The 19,621-nt window shown below is 43.9% G+C and overlaps 1 protein-coding gene across 2 annotated transcripts in view; it reads left to right on the forward strand.

The window, feature by feature from the left end:
* The first annotated feature begins 357 nt into the window (after positions 1 to 357).
* Positions 358 to 19,621, forward strand: part of NHS (NHS actin remodeling regulator) — a 337,548-nt gene continuing 318,284 nt past the window's right edge. Inside the window, exon 1 of one of the 2 annotated variants that reach the window (XM_074967533.1) lies at positions 358 to 960. In XM_074967533.1, the coding sequence (XP_074823634.1) occupies positions 579 to 960 (382 nt within the window). In that variant the 5' untranslated portion in view covers positions 358 to 578. The remainder of the gene's footprint in view (positions 961 to 19,621) is intronic. The other variant, XM_074967524.1, reaches the window with a different exon arrangement.

The raw sequence follows: 19,621 nt of genomic DNA on the forward strand, positions 1-19,621 counted from the left end.
CCGACCTGCTGCCAAGCTGGAAATCGGTCCCAGCCCAGCCTCCCCCACGCTGGTAAAAATCCCCTTCCCTTGGAGGCACTGGCCGCGGTCCCGTCTGCCCCCCAGCCTGGGGCGCCTGCAGTGACTCCCTGTGGTGGAGAGGGGCGATGTCAGTCTCTCCTCCACCTCGTCCCTCCCCGTGTCTCTCGCCTCCTCCCCCAGGCTTTCGGCGGATTCCGCTCTCCGGGTTTTCCGCCCGTCCCGTTGCAATCCGCCACCTCGGAGCGGCCAGCGCCGTGTGCGAGCCAGGCGGGGAGCTCGCCGCCCGGGCAGCTGATGCTCAGAGGAGCGGGGAGCGGGGCTGGGCGCCGGTGACTTCGCCCAGCCGAGGGAGCCGCTCGCAGGCAGAGGACGCCGCCCGGGGCGCGCACCATGGGGGACGCCCGGCCCGCCGGTGCCGGCTGTTAGCAAGTGACAGCGGACTCGGGAGAGCGCAGCAGCCCGGCGTGCGGGGCTCGCTGGGCGGCGGGGGCCGGGGAGGGCAGAGCGCTGCCGCGATCCGCGTGTGTGTGGCTGGCTGGCGAGCCCCGGGAGCGGCGATGCCCTTCGCCAAGCGGATCGTGGAGCCCCAGTGGCTGTGCCGGCAGCTGCCGGCCGCCTCGCTGCTGGAGGAGAGTTTGGGCTGCCCCGAGCCCCGGGACCAGCCGCAGCCCGAGCCGGAGGAGGCTGCCGCCGTGGTGCCCGCGGAGGGGACGGAGGCTGCGGCGGTGCTGACGATGCTGGATCTCTGCTCCGTCAGTAACGGGGCCCTGGCCCGGATCCTCCGGCAGCTGTCCGACGTGGCCCGGCACGCCTGCACCCTCTTCCAGGAGATCGAGTCGGAGCTGCAGCTGGCCCAGCGCAGGGTGCGGGCGCTGCACGGCAAGATCGGCGGGGTGCAGGGGGTGCTGCGCAGCCTGGATCCCAAGCAGGAGGCAGTGCGTGAGTAGCCCGCCGCGCCTCGGCCCCCGGGGGGGGGGGGGGCTAAGCCTTGGTGTCTGGGGGGCTCTGTGTGTGTGTGTGTGTGTGTGTGATATCGCCTGGGAATGAAGCTGGGGGGCAGCCGGAGGGGATGGGCTCTGTCCGGGGCGCTTGGAAGGGGGAGAGAGGGTTTCCGGGCGAGAAAAGTTGGTGCTTTAACGACTGAAACCAGGGGACGGACTTGCTGAGCTGTGAAGTTGAATGAAGTGGGGGTGGGGGGCGCACGCCTCTCCTAGACCCTCATCCCAGCTTGGCCCTGCTCCTCCTGGCCGCATCGCCGCCTAAAAAGAAACCAGCCGCTCTGCGAAATGGCCCGAAGTCCCTACCCCTGCCTGGGGGCGGAGTGTTTGCAGGCTGGATCTGCCGGGGGGGGGGGGGGGGGACAGGGGACCTGGGTGCAAAGTTGGGAAATGGACCGCTGGTTTCCAGGGCGAGAGCATCTGTTTGGCTCGGCAGCGCGGTTGCCTGTTCCACCCGGTGGGTGGTATGGGATGATCCACCAATCGCCTCCTCACCCGTCCCAGCCCTGGGCGCGCCATCCCCGCCTCGCTCAGGAGCCGCTGGCTGGAATAACTGAGCCCCGGCCGCTTACGGTGCGGCCAGGCATTGACTCTGCGGCTGCAGGCAGGCACCAGCCGGAGTGGGGTTGCGCTGCTCTTGAATTCCTCATGATAAGTAAATGCCTGCTCAAGGGGCTGGAAGGTGTGTGGCAAAAAGAGGGGTCCGGGGAGGGGAAAAGGACCTCAGCTCTCAGCGCTGAAGGGATGAAAATGCCTGAATTCGTCAGGCTCGTACTTTCCCAACGTTCAGGTCCGACAGACCCACTTGATTTGCTGACGTTGACCAGTGTCAAAGAGACAGCTCCCCAACCTGGTTGTTTTCGTGTGTGAATTTATACACAAAACAATGCGTATCAGTGTGTTCCTGGGCGCAGGGTGTGCAACCAGACCATTCCAATAACAAGAAAGATGATGTCAGTGGTTTCTGACTTACATAAGAAGCTTCCTGACTAGGATTTCTGGGACTGCATAGTCAACAGCGAAGGATTTGATAGGAGATGTTGCGAAGGCCAAAACTATGGGTTCAAAACAGAATTAGATAAATTAATGGAGGATAGGTCCATCAATGGCTATTAGCCAAGATGGTCAGGGATGCAATCCTATGCTCTAGGTGTCGCTGAACCTCTGACTTCCACATGCTGGGACTGGATGACAGGGGATGGATCACTTGATAATTGCTGTGTTCTGTTCATTCCCTTTGAAGCATCTGGCACTGGCCACTGTCAGAAGACAGGATACTGGGCTAGAGGGACAATTGGTCTGACCCAGTATGGCAGTTCTTATGACAGAGGAGATGCTGCAGGATTTATACAAAGGTGCCCATGGGATTCCCTCCCCCCACCCAGGAATCTCTGATACTTCTCCAAACCCAACCTTCATTTACCCCCTGTCCCCGTCAGTGCAAATTTCCCTTATCCTTAAGAATATTCCTGACATCCTGCTTAAAATTCTAAGCTCTTAAGTAGAAATAATAAAAATGATAAATCTGTGGTCAGTTTTCAAGGCCATAAAGTCATGAAGTTTGAGGAGTGACTTTTGTTTTGAAGAGCAACCCCTGAGGAATCCTGGAAAAAATTAGATCTGTTGTGGTCAAGGCAATATTGGACTGTTGTTATTAGCAATGAGTGCTTTAATCCTGCTTCCTCTCCAGTCAAAAGCAGTGACAGGCTCTGTACTTCTAACAGCTGTTAATACCTTCAGAATGTGGCTTATGTTAACAACGATTGAATATAACCATTTTCAGACTCTTAGTGATGTGTACATTTCCCAAATGTTTGTGAATATGTAATTTTCTTAGGTAAGATTTCTGTCTCAAACTCTGAGCTAACACAGTAAAATATGTTGAGTCCATTTCTTCTCTTGCTATCTGTATAAGAGCACTACTCAGAGAGAAACACGGGGATAGATTTTGCTCTGTTATTCCAGTATGAATCCAAAGTAGCTGCACCAAGTTCAGTGAGGTTACTCCAGTTTACAGGGGCTAAATGAGGCTGAAATATGGCTAGTCTTTTAAAAAGATATTTGGAAGTGAACATGACATTTTAAAATTCATTGTCTGATTTTTCCTCTCTCTCACACCTGCGTAGAGTTGGAATTTAACCCTCTTTTGAGTCAATGAACTTCTTGGTGAAAAGAAGCATGCCGTAGGTGTTCAAAACAGATATATAGAATGAAATGCTCAACTGCAACTAGAGTAAATCAGCGTAGCGCCATACTGACTTCAGTGGATTTATGCTGATATACGCTGGCTGGGGATCTGGCCCATGATAATGAGAGAAGGTTTTCTGTTTCAGGTGAATACTATTGTATAACTGGAGTGGTTTTTTCTTTGATTAGAAATGTGTGGTGTGAAAGAGGATTGTGTGATGAAAGGAGGGGACCAAGTGAGGAAACTAAACCTCTTTGGGCCACATTCTGCTCTCATTTATACCAGTATAAATCCAGAGTAACTACATTGAGATCAGAGGAATTACTCTGGAGCCGAATCTAGCCCTGTGAGGGGTTTTTTTTCCCTCTCTTCCCTCCCCATGGATTGCATTTATGCAGTTTGTATGCAGATTACAGTATGACACACTGATGTTACATTAGTGTAACTCCATGATCTTCATTACCCAAGTGTTGATAAAAGCAGAATGTGGCTTTTTACCCACATTTTAATAGTGCCAGGAGCTAAATTTTCAGCTCTTTTGGAGAGGAAAGACTTTGCTGATTCTCTCTCACCACTTCCCAATGCATACACACCCACACCTGGATAGTGAAGCTGTAGAGATCCCCCTGGATGACTAGATCATGTGAATGCTCTTCTGGAGGAGCCCAGGGACAATGTCCCTATTTCTCACATGTATATACTGTGTCGCATTGACGCAGCTACTCACACCTACATACCACCTCGCCACACTCATGTACTAGTACCATGTATCTTCCCTCTACGCACCGTGTATCTAGTGTATGATTCACAGACTAATCCACATTGCACATTAAAGCACACATCTCATCCTACAGTGTATGAAGATGGCATGTCCAGTTTTTCCATCCACAGACCCTTCCTCATTCATTAGTACTATTGGCAAAACCTTATGCAATTGTTTTTAAACATGGTGGACCAAACTCGTCCTTGATTTTATTTCACTGAACTCAATGGATGAATTTGGCTCAACTCCATTGAAATCAATGGAGTAATACCAAGGTTGAATTTGGCCCAGTACTTTTAGCATATCAGGGTGTGTTGGCCATATTTGCTGAGATGCTGTGCAATATGGTATTAGAATCGCAGATGAAGTACATTTTAAAAAGACTTATGCTTAAAAGTATTAGTCTGTCTTGCTACTGTACAAACACTTGGTGTAATAACACTGCGAATTGCAGCACAATGATTTAAGAATAATACCATCCAATTATTAGGCTGCTAGCAGAGGTGCTCAAAACATTGAGCAGTGAAGTTTCAGGACTTTTTTCTCTCTTTCCTCACGAGCCAGCCAGATTACAAGATTTTGTTATGAAGACATCTAGATAATTGACCAAATCCATCTCTGGAGTATTCCTATTGAAGTTAATAATTATATCAGGTAGTCATTTGACCCAATATATTGACAAGTCAGGTTACCACTGTTGAGGAATCAAAAAGATGAATGGTGCTGTAAAGAACAGGAAAAAGTCTCTTAAAACTAGTGTATAATAGCAGTGTATATAAGTATTACAGAAAGTAACGTATTTTACATTTTTAAACTTGAAGATTTATACATTATTGACATAAAACATTTGACTAGGGATCATAGGAAAGTCACAGCAGAAAATTTCAAGGACTATATTAGAAGTGACATTTTGTTGGGTTTTACAATAATGCATATCCCTAGTTCTGCAGTCTTCTTTGAGTCTTAACTTCTTTGTCTCAAGGTCATAGTTATCTGACTAATAAAGACCTCAGGACTGTTTTTTTTTTTTAATTTAGCTTGAGCTTTTCTGCTGTACAGATTCTAATTTTCCTCTCACTTCTGCTTAGAAATGGGGATTGGGAAATTTACCAGGCACCTGTTAGCTAGAGGAATAAACTAGAAATGTTGGCAGAAGGGCATCATCTAGGTTCAAGGGAAAGATAGTCCCTTTCTCCCCACCCCATCCCCAAACACCCCCACTTCACTACTAGGATTCCTATCGTAGTCCAGTTCCTGGATCTGGGTTAACTTTCCATCTTTCATGAATGTCTCTGGTTAATAGGGGTCTAAGAAATTTGAATCCTATCCCACCCTACTGCTGGAAGACAGGAAAGAGCTTTCTCTTTTCCTTCCCTGCTACTCCAAAATTGACTATTCTCTACCCTTCTCTCGCTCTCAATATTTTTTTGTCCTACTCCACCACAGATTGCTGCTGCTGCTAGAGTTTTCAGAAACAAAAGCAAGATGATAGTGACACGATTCCTGGCAGTCTCACTATTGCCTACTACAGTTTTCTGATAGTCTGCGGAAGAGAAGAATGAGGGGGGATTTGATAGCTGCTTTCAACTACCTGAAAGGGGGTTCCAAAGAGGATGGATCTAGACTGTTCTCAGTGGTAGCTGATGACAGAACAAGGAGTAATGGTCTCAAGTTGCAGTGGGGGAGGTTTAGGTTGCATATTAGGAAAAACTTTTTCACTAGGAGGGTGGTGAAACACTGGAATGCATTACCTAGGGAGCTGGTGGAATCTCCTTCCTTAGATATTTTTAAGGTCAGGCTTGACAAAGCTCCGGCTGGGATGATTTAGCTGGGGATTGGTCCTGCTTTGAGCAGGGGGTTGGACTAGATGACCTCCTGAGGTCCCTTCCAACCCTGATAGTCTATGATTCTAATAGCAATGAAACTGCCGAGAATCTTATTAGTTTTACTGTGTTGTTTATTGAGAAAGCGGTGAGGATCAGTAGAAGCACAGGATCTGTCTGCAGATTCAAGAAAGCAGCAAGGCATCTTTTCATATCTGGAAAAGTTACTTCATACCCCCAAGGACTACAAATGTAACACTTTTTAAATGAAAGCTTCAATTTTGCAAAAATTGATGATGTAGGTCACCCTACTGGCCAGGAAAGGTTTACTAGTAACCAGCGTGCAGTAGGCAATGGAGTTTTAAAGTCCTGTGATCTCTAAGAATTCCATAAGTGCTGAGTTTTTATTTTTTAAAAAAGCATAAATATTTTATTGAAAATGAACATCTTTTAAAAGTTTAATCCACGAGAGTAGAGCCTCACTTTTTCCTTCTGTGTTTTGCTATATAGCCAGGTTCAGTTCTGTGGCTACCAAGGAACAAGGGAACGCCTTGTGTTACTATGCTTTTCACAAGTTCCTAGGAGCAGCTCTAGAGTGCTGCAAGGAGTTTCACTACTTTGGTATTTTTTCCTTTAAAGGGACAGTATCAAGATCAAAATAATATCTTAAATTCTTTACTTGCAAATTTATTCGGTCATTTATAGCATATGCTTATTCAGCTTGCTTATTACATTTAACTTGGCTTGGTCACTGGAAATTGACTGGTTAGTTTCACTTTTGCTTTTTGTCAGTTTCACTCTTTTCCCACCTGTGGGTAGAATGCTGCTGAGTATGGGTTTCCAGCACTGCAATGACATGTTTAATCTATAATGATGATCTGCATGCTCCTTCCCCCACACCACCACCATTTTTTTTTACAAAACCTTTTATTTAGATCTGAAATGAAGATGATGATAGTGTCTTCTCATTTTATTATGTTGAAGTCCCAATTACTGCTGAAATGGAATCTGTAAAGAGTCCCCTAAATGAAGTTGTCCAGAGAGCTTCAGAACGGATATGGTTTGCTTCATCAGAAACCCCAGCCTCTTTAAGGATTGGTGTTTCTTTAAAATAACTTTGGGGGCATCCTTTTAAGCATAGAATCATAGACTTTAAGGTCAGAAGGGACCATTATGATAGTCTAGTCTGACCTCCTGCACAACGCAGGCCACAGAATCTCACCCACCCACTCCTGTAACAAGCCTCTAACCTATGTCTGAGCTATTGAAGTCCTCAAATTGTGGTTTAAAGACTTCGAGGTGGAGAGAATCCTCCAGCAAGTGACCCGTGCCCCACACTGCAGAGGAAGATGAAAAACCCCCAGGGCCTCTGCCAGTCTGTCCTGGAGGAAAATTCCTTCCCGACCCCAAATATGGCGATCAGTAACTCAGATCCCACCCTATCTAACATCCCATCACAGGCCATTGGGCATATCTACCACTAATAGTTGAAGATCGACTAATTGCCAGAATTAGGCTATTGCATCATATCATCCCTTCCATAAACTTACCAAGCTTAGTCTTGAAGCCAGATATGTCTTTTGCCCCCACTGCTTCCTCTGGAAGGCTGTTCCACAACTTCACTCCTCTGATGGTTAGAAACCTTAATCTAATTTCAAGTCTAAACTTCCTGATGGCCAGTTTATATCCATTTGTTCTTGTGTCCACATTGGTACTGAGCTTAAATAATTCTTCTCCCTCCATGGTATTTATTCCTCTGATATATCTATAGAGAGCCATCATATCTCCCCTCAACCTTCTTTTGGTTAGACTAAACAAGCCAAGCTCCAAGGGAAGGAATTATTGGAAGCAAACCATTAAAAAGCAACAAATAATAGCTATATTTTGTTTTTTGTGAAGTTGAGGCAAATGAATTCAGTTAGACGGCAGCTCCATTCTGTGCTCTTCCTATTGTGCTGAGGCATGATAGGAGATAAGGAATGGATGACCATCCTGTGTCTTGTATTGTTTCCAATACCAGTAACCACAATAAGGAATAGAGTTTCAGCTTTCCTTAATTCTGTACTCCAATGGTTTTCTGAGTTCAAGACACACCTGAAGCATCTGAAAGTAGGGTATGATGTTTTGGGTTTTTGTGCTTTAGGAAAAGCACATTGTTGCAATCTAAGGTATGTGAGGTAGCACAGAGCCTCAATGACTCTTTTTCCCCTCCCTTCCCCATTTTATTTAAGTCATTTGAACTAGGAACTCAGTCTGGGGCCCGTAGACAAACCTGGAAAGAAAAATTGTACATTGGATGTGATAACCAATGCCTTCAATGTAATGTCTTTCCCTCACACTCAAAACCAGTGAATAATAGAGCACAGTTCTTCGTCCTTCTGGAAATGGACAAGATTTCTGTCTCTTTATCAGTTACCTTATTTTTTTAGAAGACTTTTCTCTATGGCACTCTTGAGTGTAGTTCTTCAATTAATGCAACATGATCCAACATTATGTATTTCAGTTGATTTCTCTTGTGGTATGGGAAAGCAGGAGAGTTCCCCCACTGCTCTGCTTTTTATAGGCTTGGAGGGCTGATGTCAAATGAGCAGGGACTGTGGGATTTGGAGAACTGAAAGGATGGTTTGCGTGTTTGGATTTTGCTAGCGTTGGAACAATAAAAAATGGAAGAGGAAAATCAGGGGGTAAGAGTTTCCGTGCCTTACAATAACATTAGACTGCACACAGTCATTCAAAAGAGAAAAGTAATTGTCTTTGTTTACAAATTAATGATGCAACTTAGTTTCTGAAATGAGAAAAATATGTAGAGTCAGGTGGAAGGCTTTTTAAATCTATTGTAAGCAATGGGTAGAAACTAATACCAAGGACTCTTACAAAAGCACGTCTGCAGTGATCTTATGCTTTGGAATCTTGGGTTGCCACCTTGGCTCACATTGTGTCATATATAACAATCTATCCTTCTTAAAATAAAACAAAGGAATAAAATTTAGGCCCCACTGAAGTCAAGGGAAAAACTCCAATTGACTTCAATGGTGCTAGGATTTTACTCAAGCACTTTAACAGTGAAAATTAAACAACTCCTAAATAGCAGAGGAATATGGCTGTTTTGGGGTCTTATTGCTAATTGAAGAGCCCTTCTGATGAGAGAGGCTGATATATATTAAAAATATTCAGAGCTGGATTCTCATCTCATGCCAGTCATACACCTGGGTAACTTTGTAGACTTTAGTGGAATTAATGGAGCTACTCCTGACTTACACTGTTGTGAAAGTAGAACAGGCCCTATATGTTAAGGAGAGATATTGAATGAGGGTCTCAGCTGGTATAAACTCCATTAAGGTCAGTGAAGTTACACACGTGTGAAACTGGTGTGAGGGGACTTAGGTGTATATGTGATTTATACCAAATGAGGAGCTGGCTTGATAACATGAGTATATGTTTTCATACAGCCTGCATCTGGTGTCTATTTGAGAATCTTTATAGTTTAATAATGTGGGTAAAACTCTGTGGTCTTTGTGTGTCCTTTTAACATCTTGCTCTTGGTTCTACCTCCTTACCCCCTTCTGGTGTGATTCATTTATAAAATAGATTGTCTTGGGGGCTGGGAAGTGAAGGTAAAAGAGACTGTGGTTACTTAAATTCTTTGTGATGGAGATCATGTGGGAGAGTCAATTAGCTATCTGTTTCCACACATGAAAGATGGGAGTTTGACTTCTGTGGGAGGGAAGGAGAAGAGCCTGGAGTGTATCCAAAACCTATTGGCTAATTCTGAAATGTCCTTGAACTGAGGGAAGGAATTATTGGAAGCAAACATTAATATCAGATATAACGGTGCCACTCAAACGCTGCTCTGGCTCAACAAAATCTGACTTTTTTTTTTACATTTCTTGCATAGAATTGCCTATTTTATGACTTTTATATTGTAAGGATCAGATTATGGCTGGCCTCCATAGATATGCAAGGATGGGGAAAAGAGACACAAGAAGCTATTCTTTACCATGCTTCCCCATGTATGAGCCAGCCAAAGCTGCTGCCCTGAGTGCCAGGACCAGGAAAGATTTTTTTTTTCTGAGTGTTGCTGCTGCTGAAGTGGGGCTTTGCGCCTTCCCTTCAAGCTGGCCAGCAGAATAGAATCAGTATAGGAGAGTGCAGCTTGTTTCAAGGCACTGCAGGCTTTGCTCTGGCATAGCTTTCTCCAGCACCCCTGGAAATATTGCACCTGAGACAAGCAGAGATCCCCAGAATTCCCACTTACACAGAGCTCCTCCAGCCCCACCCCCGCCCAGCCTGGCTTGTGGTTTAGCAGCCAAACAGTACCAACCTAGCCCTGGTTATTTACTTGCTAGAACAAAGATAGCGTGAATGCGTTCTCCAGGAGAGTTTCCTTTTAATTGTTTGCTCAGTGCAGGTCACAGCGCTCAGCCGATAGACAACTTTGAATGGTGCAAATGCGGCGAAGTGGAGCAACTCAGTTGATGGGAATCTATTAAAAGCAGAATGCTAGCATTTTGTCCGTCGCCGTCTCATATACTGGGATACATAAGAGTAATTCACCTCATGGCTATGGTTTTATCCCCTTATTGCACATTAGGTAATGTTACTGCACATTGGGTGGGTGACCAGACAGCAAGTGTGAAAAATCGGGACGGGGGAGGGAGGTAATAGGTGCCTATAGAAGAAAAAGCCCCAAATATCAGGACTGTCCCTATAAAATAGGGGCATCTGGTCACCCTGCACAGTACATTAGGGCTGGCTGAAGGTGTGAAGGAATCTCTAAGTGAAAGTTGCTGTGGGTGCATCAGTGCCCACTTGCTGCCCTCCATGTAACATCATGGTGCAGTGAGGGTAACCAGCTGCTTTGTACCTGGAAAGGGCTGCTCTACCATACTTCCACCGCTTTTAAAGGTGAGACTGGACATGGGAGAACCAGGTGAGAAGGAAAAGGACCTTTATGGAGATGAGGTAGATTAAGAAATCTGTGAATTAAATGTAAGTGCTCCCCCAAATGAGGATGATTCTTCAACTGCATTGGGAAATTCCTGCATTCCTCAAATATTCTTTACTACGTTGGGGGCTCCAATGCTGATAGATCCAGGGCGTGGTCCCGATCTGTTATCCCACCCCCTGCAGTCCTGGCGCCGACCCTGTCAAAGACTCTCTCTATCTTTTCCATAATTTGAAGGATTACCACTTCATGGTCCCCATTGATCTTTAATGGCAATGTTTTGGTGTCTGAAGTGGAGGAAATATGATCAGCTTGCGAGAATATTTTTTACAGCAGAAGTGCACAGTTGTGGGGTCTTCTGAGTCAGAGGGCTGGGTTTTTCGAAACCCTGTGTTTCAGATCACTCGCAATCTCCATGTAATCAGAGTTTGACATCAGAATCTCTATTGGAGCGGCTTCAGTGATTAGCCTGGAAAGAGGGGAACTTTTTCTGTGTTACTGAGTGCGTTTCGGGGGCAGAGCAGGAATTTCTTTCTTTCTTTTGATGTATTAGCATCAAAAGAGTCTTAGCTTCATTCCTAATTGCTTTTAGATTTTTAAATTTATATATCAGTGTGTAAGTAAATGCGAGAAGAGATAGCTGTTCAAAAAGGCAGGGTTTATAGCATGATTAAAATAAAAGATAGCATCCAGTGTATACTGCTGTAGTTGAAATATCTCCCCCAAAGACTTTTAGTTTATGTTCTCATTATATCTAACCGCTTCTAATGCACTGCCTGTTTCAACAACTGGCATGTTTTTAGGATGGATGTTATGGCAGATATACTCCCACCATATTTTAACTTGAGACCTTAAATTGTTATATCTGTGTATTTGACAATTCTTTTTATACATCTCAGATTCCTCTCCCTTCCCTCGCTTTTTCCCCCCCTAAACTTCCTTTTTTTAAAGAGGAGTGGAGGAAAGCAGGAGGGAATTGAAATCTCATGAAGAAGCTGGTATAATTACATTAGGAGTTGTGGACTTGGAACTCACCTATATTCAATGAACACTGCATGAATCTGCAATTTATTTCTCAGCACAGGGTGATTCTTTATCTTTTATATATATAGGTTCACTGTAATTCTTACAAAGCCACTTAGTGTTCCTTTTTGCTTTCAGTTGGAGGGATAGTTGGACTTTGAACTGTAGCCATTCAGAATCTGGCAGGGAGAAAGTGCTGAGAAGCTGTCCTGTTAACATGTGCATGTGATTAAGACCAATGAGCATGGGGTTGTGTGTTGTACTAAAAATAGTCATAACTTGTCAGTTCTTTCCACTTCCCTACCTAAAGTTTATTGTTTAGCTTGCAAATGTTTAGAAGTAGCTTTAAGTTGGGAGCTCAGTCCTGCAGCATGTAGACCTGTAACTCTCAGTAATTTCAGGGTCAGCCTATTGCTGTACCAAGAAGGAAACAGATGGACTGCTTTAGCCAACTGCTTTGTACACTCAGAGCTTGAGTAGCTTTGGATGCAAAAATATTGTCTTTTTGCATGGATCCCCGTTTTATTTATTTGTATTTTGTCTCTTCTGATGCTGTAGCGTACAATACATAATACAGTTGCAGCTGCCATAAGAAAATTGCAGAGGGCTAAAGTTTGTTGATAATAAAAGTGAATTAGTCAGCAATAAAAGTAAATCACTGTATTAAAAGTGAACCTGAGTAGCAACATCTTTGTAACCTAATATTCATGTTAATCTATTCCCGGCATTTGGTCAAATCAAATAACTTGCTTTTTTATTTTAAGCAAAAATGGCTGTGGTGTGAATCATAGATGCTCTGTGTGGCAGGGGTAGAGATGAAACAGGTAGAGCCCTGCAAATTTGCTGATACCTGTTTTATATCCACAGACCATGTTTGTGGGTTGGATGCGGATACAATTTTGTATCCGCGCAGGGCTCTAGAAATAAGATTGAGTCCAAACAGAAGGCAATAATCAGCTTCCCACCTTTCCCTCCACCCCCACTCCTCCCATGGTTCTTTATCTGACCCAAAGCAAGGGGAAAGTCAGGTCTCAGCATAAGCAGGTTCCCTTCCCCTAGTGGACAGTGGTTTCTGGTGACGGGCTAAGTGCAGCAGAGCGGGCAGGAGATGCACATTAAATCAGTTATTAGACCATGCATAAAGGTTCTGAGAAAAGAGTACACCTCTCAGGTGAACCACTAGATTCCCCGGGGGAATTGGTGCTCCACAATTGCTTGCCTTTGAACTCACAAAGCTGAGGATAATCCTGAGTTCTTGGTAAGTGGATTTTGCTTGAGGTTGCAGGGGATGGAATTCACACGCTCTTCCCCATCTGCCCCATACTACACTGCTTGGCTGCTGCTGTCCCTGCCTCTGGCACAAATGTGGCTCCAATGGTTTGCTCTATATCACAGTGTTTGAAGCCATCAGAGATTCCCTCTCTTAGCATGTAGAGAGTGTGGGAGACCCCCTGCATGGTCACTCCACTCGCATATAACCTGTGGAGTTGCTGTGGGAATTCAGAGGCATGGAGAGCTTTGCCCAGGCTCAGCAAGCCAAGGGTAAGTTTCATCCATAGGACAGATCATTCTGTCAACAATGTCTCTTTTCCATTCCATCTCACCTCCCAGAATTACTGGGTTTGTTAACTAGTTTCCATCTAAAATCATTTTTTGTCTTCTATGCACTTCCTTTAGGGGCTAGTTTTGGCCCTTCCTACTGCCTTAACTCCCTCCTTCCCTGCATCTTCAGTGCTGCATTTCTCAGGAGACGCAGTGCAGAAGTTATGCCTTTATCTCTGCCTTAATGGTAGAGGCAACCCTTCCTCCCCCACCTTACTGTGGACAGGAGTGGTGATACTAATTTTTATTGGTGTGGTTTATTCTCCATTGATTATCTTTAATAATGTGTTGCTGTCTTGTTCAGGTAATAAACTGCTGAAAACTTCCTAAGGTTTAATTTAAACCAAACCAAACCAAGCCTGCTTCTAATGGATGTTGTAAATGCACATTGAAAGCTTCTTGTGTTAAGTTCCTTCATTTTAAGGGTGCAGTATATTTTGTTGCAATGCTCTCCAATACTCTATCTCATTCCAGGCTTAAACCGGGGGGGGGGGGGGGGGGCGGGGGGCGAGGGTGAGGGAAATCAACTAAACTAACAACTTAAATTACAAATCAATTATTTTTTTGGGCTGCAGCAGTATTCCTAATTTATATTATACTTTGGTCTTGATCCTGGCTTGATGACAAACAATGGGATAATCTGTACAGACAAACTGGGATAATCTGGAGTTTGGATGTAATAACCTGCAGGTTGCTACTTGGATGAAGTGTTCTGCTATAAGCAATGGACCATATCCTCGGCAGATGTAAATCATTTATACCCACTGGGGATTGGGCCCGGTAAGTATCAGAGATACATAACTGTCATATGTGCTCAAAATTCTCCCAAATGTGATGTGATGTGAACCAGAATAAAAAGACTTAGCACCATGCACCAGTTATCTGCACTCTGTCATCTGTATGGACATTAAACAAATACATATCTTCAACCAAACTTATTCCTGGTGTAAGTCCATTAAATTGAGTTACATTGGCAATGAATTTGACCCCTCATGTGTAGCTTATTTAGTACACAAGATGGAATAACCAATGCCCTTGAACCTCCTATAGCTGTGTACTCACTTAGGGAGCTATCTGTCTATATCCTAAATCAACAATCCAGACATAAAATCTAGTATGGGGTATCATGTGGAATTGTGGAAATGCTCCTTGAGGTAGAATGTTGGGTCCATAAATTAATGAATGGATTACAGTAACCTCTGACTGGTGTAATATGGATAATGTTCATTTATGTAATAATCCAGTTGTAATTTAATACAAATTATTAATGTACATTAGCAATAATAATTTATCTAACTGTTCCACAGTTCTGTCTTAGAACACAATCAAAAGGAAATTGGTTAAATGAAATATGAGAGGGAGCTACAAAATGTTGCAACCCTTAGTGATTTTTCTTGGAGCCTAACCCCTGGGTGACAGTAAACACGAATTGATGGAAGGGTTAGCCTAGCAGTTGCGTTATTGTGATGTGACATATCATGGTACATGTGGTCCTATGGCTTCTTCATCATCTAATTATCTATTGAACCCTTTTTCCAATTGTTGAGATAGACTAGACTAATGCAGGACCACCAGCTCTGTGTGTATGTACACACACACATACATAATGGGAAAGTATATAAAAAGAAATGAGTATGGGTAGAGGACATCATGTAAAGGCAAAAAGGTTCAGAACATTGATCATATTCAACTTAGATCGCGACTATGTAGGGAAGAAGAATTCTTGTCATAGCCACACCAGCAGCAACTGATGCAGACAAAAAGGCCAAGATACAGTATAATTTCCACTGTCCAAATAAAGCAAAGATTAATCTCTCTAATTTTTTTAACTCCACATATTTCATCAAATGGTCAGATTTTGGTACTATGTGGGTCTCGGTCAGTCTTTTAAGATAGCTCATTTGCTGTACAATATTTGTATGTTTGTTTTTAAAAAACTAGAACAAGTCTTATAATGAAGCAAGTTGTGGACTGATAATGCCAAAGCTTTAGCGTCAATGTGATTCTGTGGATTGATGTGTGAATGCACACCAACAGTACTTGTGTTGTACTGGAAGATTGTGGGGCATAGCCTACTATGTGTAGCAAAATCGTGCTGGCTGGTAGCAATATAGATATGGTGCAGACCACAACGGAAGAAGGTGGTGGTATGGGCCATTTCTGGGCAGTTCCTCCAGGCTGATCTGAGGACTCGCATGAGAATAAGTTTCTTTTTGATCTCAAAGCCACAGATAAATCTGTGTACATGTTTGAGGAGAGGTGAAGGAGAATATTATGAAATGTAAAGGGAGAAGAGTATCCACCCTTGAATATCCTCACTTATATGCTGCAGTTGAGGCTGGCCTAAATATGCTGAGTTGATACTGATGTTGAGGAATCTCTCCTACTGGATGTAATGGACCATCTCAGACAAAAGCCTTATTGTTTGGAGACTTGGAGCTAATGGTTTTTGATTGTGCTTGTAGTTTGGATATGTTAATTTAGGCACCTCTCCATTGAATATATTGCCCAAATTATATCGCAGCAACTGACTGAAAAATGAAATAAAGAACGTTTAACACCTCACCCAGTGAAATAACAGTACTAACTACTTTGTGAAATTAATGCTCCAGAGAGAGGCAGAGAAGGATTGTATGCAAACTGATATAAGTCAATGGCATAATTCTGAGATTCACTGAAGGCAGGTTATATTTATAATTGCAAAAAATATGAGGTTATGTCCTTTAGTTTGTTCCTTCGTAAATAGAGTTGAGCCTTAGGCCAGGTCTACACTACAGATCTATATCAGTAAAACTATGTTGGTCAGGGGTTTGAGAAATCCACATCCGAGAGTGATGTAGTTATACCTACTTAACCCTCCATGTAGACAGTGCTATGTTGTTGGGAGAACTTCTACCGCTGACATAGCTGCAGTCTCTCGGGAAGGTGGATTCGCTACTCCCATTGGCATAGTACCATCTTAACTAAAGCCATACAGCGGCGCAGCTGCAGCAGTGCCGCTGTGTTTCTGTAGCGCTGTGCGTGAAGACAAGCCCTTGGTCTTGTCAACTGTATATCGATAGATATAGCTACATTCTGGCCTCTTTTGCTACACTCCTGTAGCAGGTTCTTTTGTAGCTTCTTGATTTCAGCGGCATAAGCCAGATGGGCAGATGCCTAGGGCTGAATGATAAGATTGCATATCACATAAATATCCCAGTGTTGAAGGCTTAGAGCTCATGTGAATCAAGGTTTGGTCAGGATTTCAGGGCATACATAGGATGATTCTGCTACCTCAGTCTTTTCTTCAGACCATATTTATTGATTTTGAGGATTTAAACTCAAAAATACCAAAGAATATCTTAATCTGCAGGCATGAATATCTATCTACATGAGTGCTGCTCATTAACTTTAGCAGGAGTTGTATAAAATCTTATGCAGCAAGATGGGAGACCTCCTTCCCTTTTAAAATACATAAAGCCATTTCCCTTCTCTTTTCAATATCTTGGCTGTAGATCCAGTTGGGATTCTAGGATTGGCCAGCCCCTAGCTTTATTTACTCAAGCCCTGATCCTGCAGTGATCCTGCTTGTGGGGTCCCCCGGAAGTGGAACACAGCACGGTGCTGACCATATGGCATGTTGATGAACATGCAACATACACTGCAAGGCTGGAACCAAAGATACCAAGTTCTGTCCTGGGAAGATACTTTAGTGCCATTTCTGTAGAAAGTACATCCCCTTTCTGCTGCGTTATGCTGCTGGTACTAGGCAGATTGTGCTCGCTGTTATTAATGCAGTTCCTGAGATTTGCAGATCCTGACCTCTTTCTGTCTGCTGCATCCTTAAAACCCTGTTGCCTTTTTGAGAGGTGGCTGGTTCCAATGAGAAGCACTTGTTGGCAGTGCATGATGCCTTCCTTCTGGGCTGTTGATTCTTTGAAAGGATTGTTTCAGGGAGGGGCGGAGGAAGGTGTGGGGGGGAGGAATGGAATGGGTGACGAAGAAGCTGTGTGGCTGTGAATGGCCTTTTGGTAAAGCATTGATTCTAGAAGGTATACTGCAGGGTGTTTAAAAGCACTCAGATGCTGCAGTCTTTTGCCTTGTGCTTTCCAAAGGCCCGATTTGAGGGGTGGTGCTTATCTTTAAGTAGCTGGATCACAAGGAGATCATTGTTCTCTTGGGCGCTGCGTAATTTTGCTTTGAAAGAAAGTTTAGCTGTATGTACTGGGATAAGGGACACAAAGATTCAGTATAACGTTGGGCTGGGATGTATTGTGTTTGCATAGTATAGGGAAAGCTATTGCAAATGTTGGGCAAGTTTCATCCCCGGAGTAATTCCATTAACTTCAATAGAATTATTCCAGAGAGAAATTCGGCCCAATGCCTCTCTATTGCTAATGCCAGAGAAGTTCCGATCTGTGGAATCTCACTGTAAATGAGACTCTCTTTATATTGTACATGCTGGCTGTTCGTACTAGATATTGTATAGCTAATTAAGGGTGAAAGTCAGCGCTTGAGTACTGCATGGCCTTGTACTGCATGGCCCAAGTCCCACTTAAGCTTTCAAATCAAAACTCAAGTGAGACATAAGTACTTAGCCCTTATTGCAAGGGGTGAATATCACCCTAACTGTGTAAGCGCTGAGTTTACCATTGTCAAACTCCCAGACCAAACAAGCTTTAAAATGTAGCCACTTTTTCTGATCTGATATAAAATTAGATGGTTCATCTCATCCCATGCATCCATTGAAGCCTGCCTTATTCTGACATAGCTTTGATGACAGCTAAATTACGTTTGGAAACACCATAGTGCTATTTACTAGAGCCTGTTTCGTGCCAATGAGCTGTGATTATTTATTACAAGAAAATGTGGAAAGCTGCTACTTTTGTGGCCTAAACTGCCCCCAGTAAGTGTGACCTTCAAGTGAAAACATGGGGCACAAATCCTACAAGGCACTGGTTGCTTCCCAGGGAATGCTGAGCATAGTCAGCTCTAGAATGGGCTGGGGAGAAAGGATGGTCTAGTGGCTAGGACTTGGGAGATCTGTGTTCAGTTCCCTGCTCTGCTAGAGACTTGTTGTGTGATCTTGGGCAAGGCTCAGGTTTGGGGCATGGCCTACGCTCCCAGGTTATGCCAGTATAGCTGTGTTGGTTAGGGGTGTGCATTTGCTTTAAATCTGTCATAGCAATGTCAGCAGAAGCACTAGTGGAGATGTTGTTGTATTTACCAGAAAGTCACTTACCTGGTATAGCTTATTTTGCTCGGGGAACAAGTGTAAGCTGTACTGGGAAAAGGACTGTTTTGCTGGCATAAGCTGCATCTGCGCTAGGAGGGTTTGCCAACATAGCTGTACCAAACCTTTTAAATGTGGACAAGGCCTTAATCTCCCTCTGTCTCATTTCCTCATCTATGACATGGGGATAACAACACTTCCCTACCTCACTGGGGTGTTGTGAGGATAAACACAGGAGAGACTGTGAGCCACTCTGCTGTTAAGATGATGGATGACACATGAATGCCTAAGATACATTGTTAAGTATGCTCTGCAAGTGACTAGCACTTTGCAGGATTGAGGCCTTACAGGGCAACGTTAAAATAATTCTCTCTTTAATGGACCTATGCTTTCAATACCATGAAGTGCTGATTGGCCAAGGAATATCACCGGCACATACAGAAGACATTTTCCATTCCTTCCCTAAACAAATAGGGGTCATTATTATTGAGAATGCTAGGACGTTGTCCCTCAAAGACAAAACTTTAGTTACAGTGACATCTGCAGCTGCCGCTCCTTCAGGAGCTGGATTGTGGTGGAAGAGTGAGCTGCAACACTTCCTTACATTACAAGCTACATGTCCTGATTAATTACAGTTGGGTAAAGATGAGATTATGCCATGGGACTTCGTTTAATTAAAAAATAGTGCTGAGAAGTTTAATAAATGTCTGATGTGTACTGTCTGGCTGCTGAGTGCAAATGTTGCACTTTTTAGCAACCCTTAGCGGCTCTCTTCTAACTTCAGTCAGAAAGAGCCCACAGATACCCAAAGGGGAAGGCTGTGCTGGAGTGGTGGTGGTGGAGGAAGGCTGAAAGTCCAGGATCTAAAGCTTGTCTTGTACTGTTGAGTGGAAAAATTACAGTCATGCGTGTGAAATGTGAACTCAAAGGAATTTTGTGTGTGTGGTCTTCGTCTCCTCTACAATGGAGTCCTGCACAGCATTAAAAGCTTACTATTATAAATCTACAGGTATGGAAAGATTGTAGCTTTGCCTCTGCAACTGTTA

The sequence above is a fragment of the Natator depressus genome, chromosome 1 (assembly GCF_965152275.1).
Source record: "Natator depressus isolate rNatDep1 chromosome 1, rNatDep2.hap1, whole genome shotgun sequence".
Taxonomy (NCBI): Eukaryota; Metazoa; Chordata; order Testudines; family Cheloniidae; genus Natator; species Natator depressus.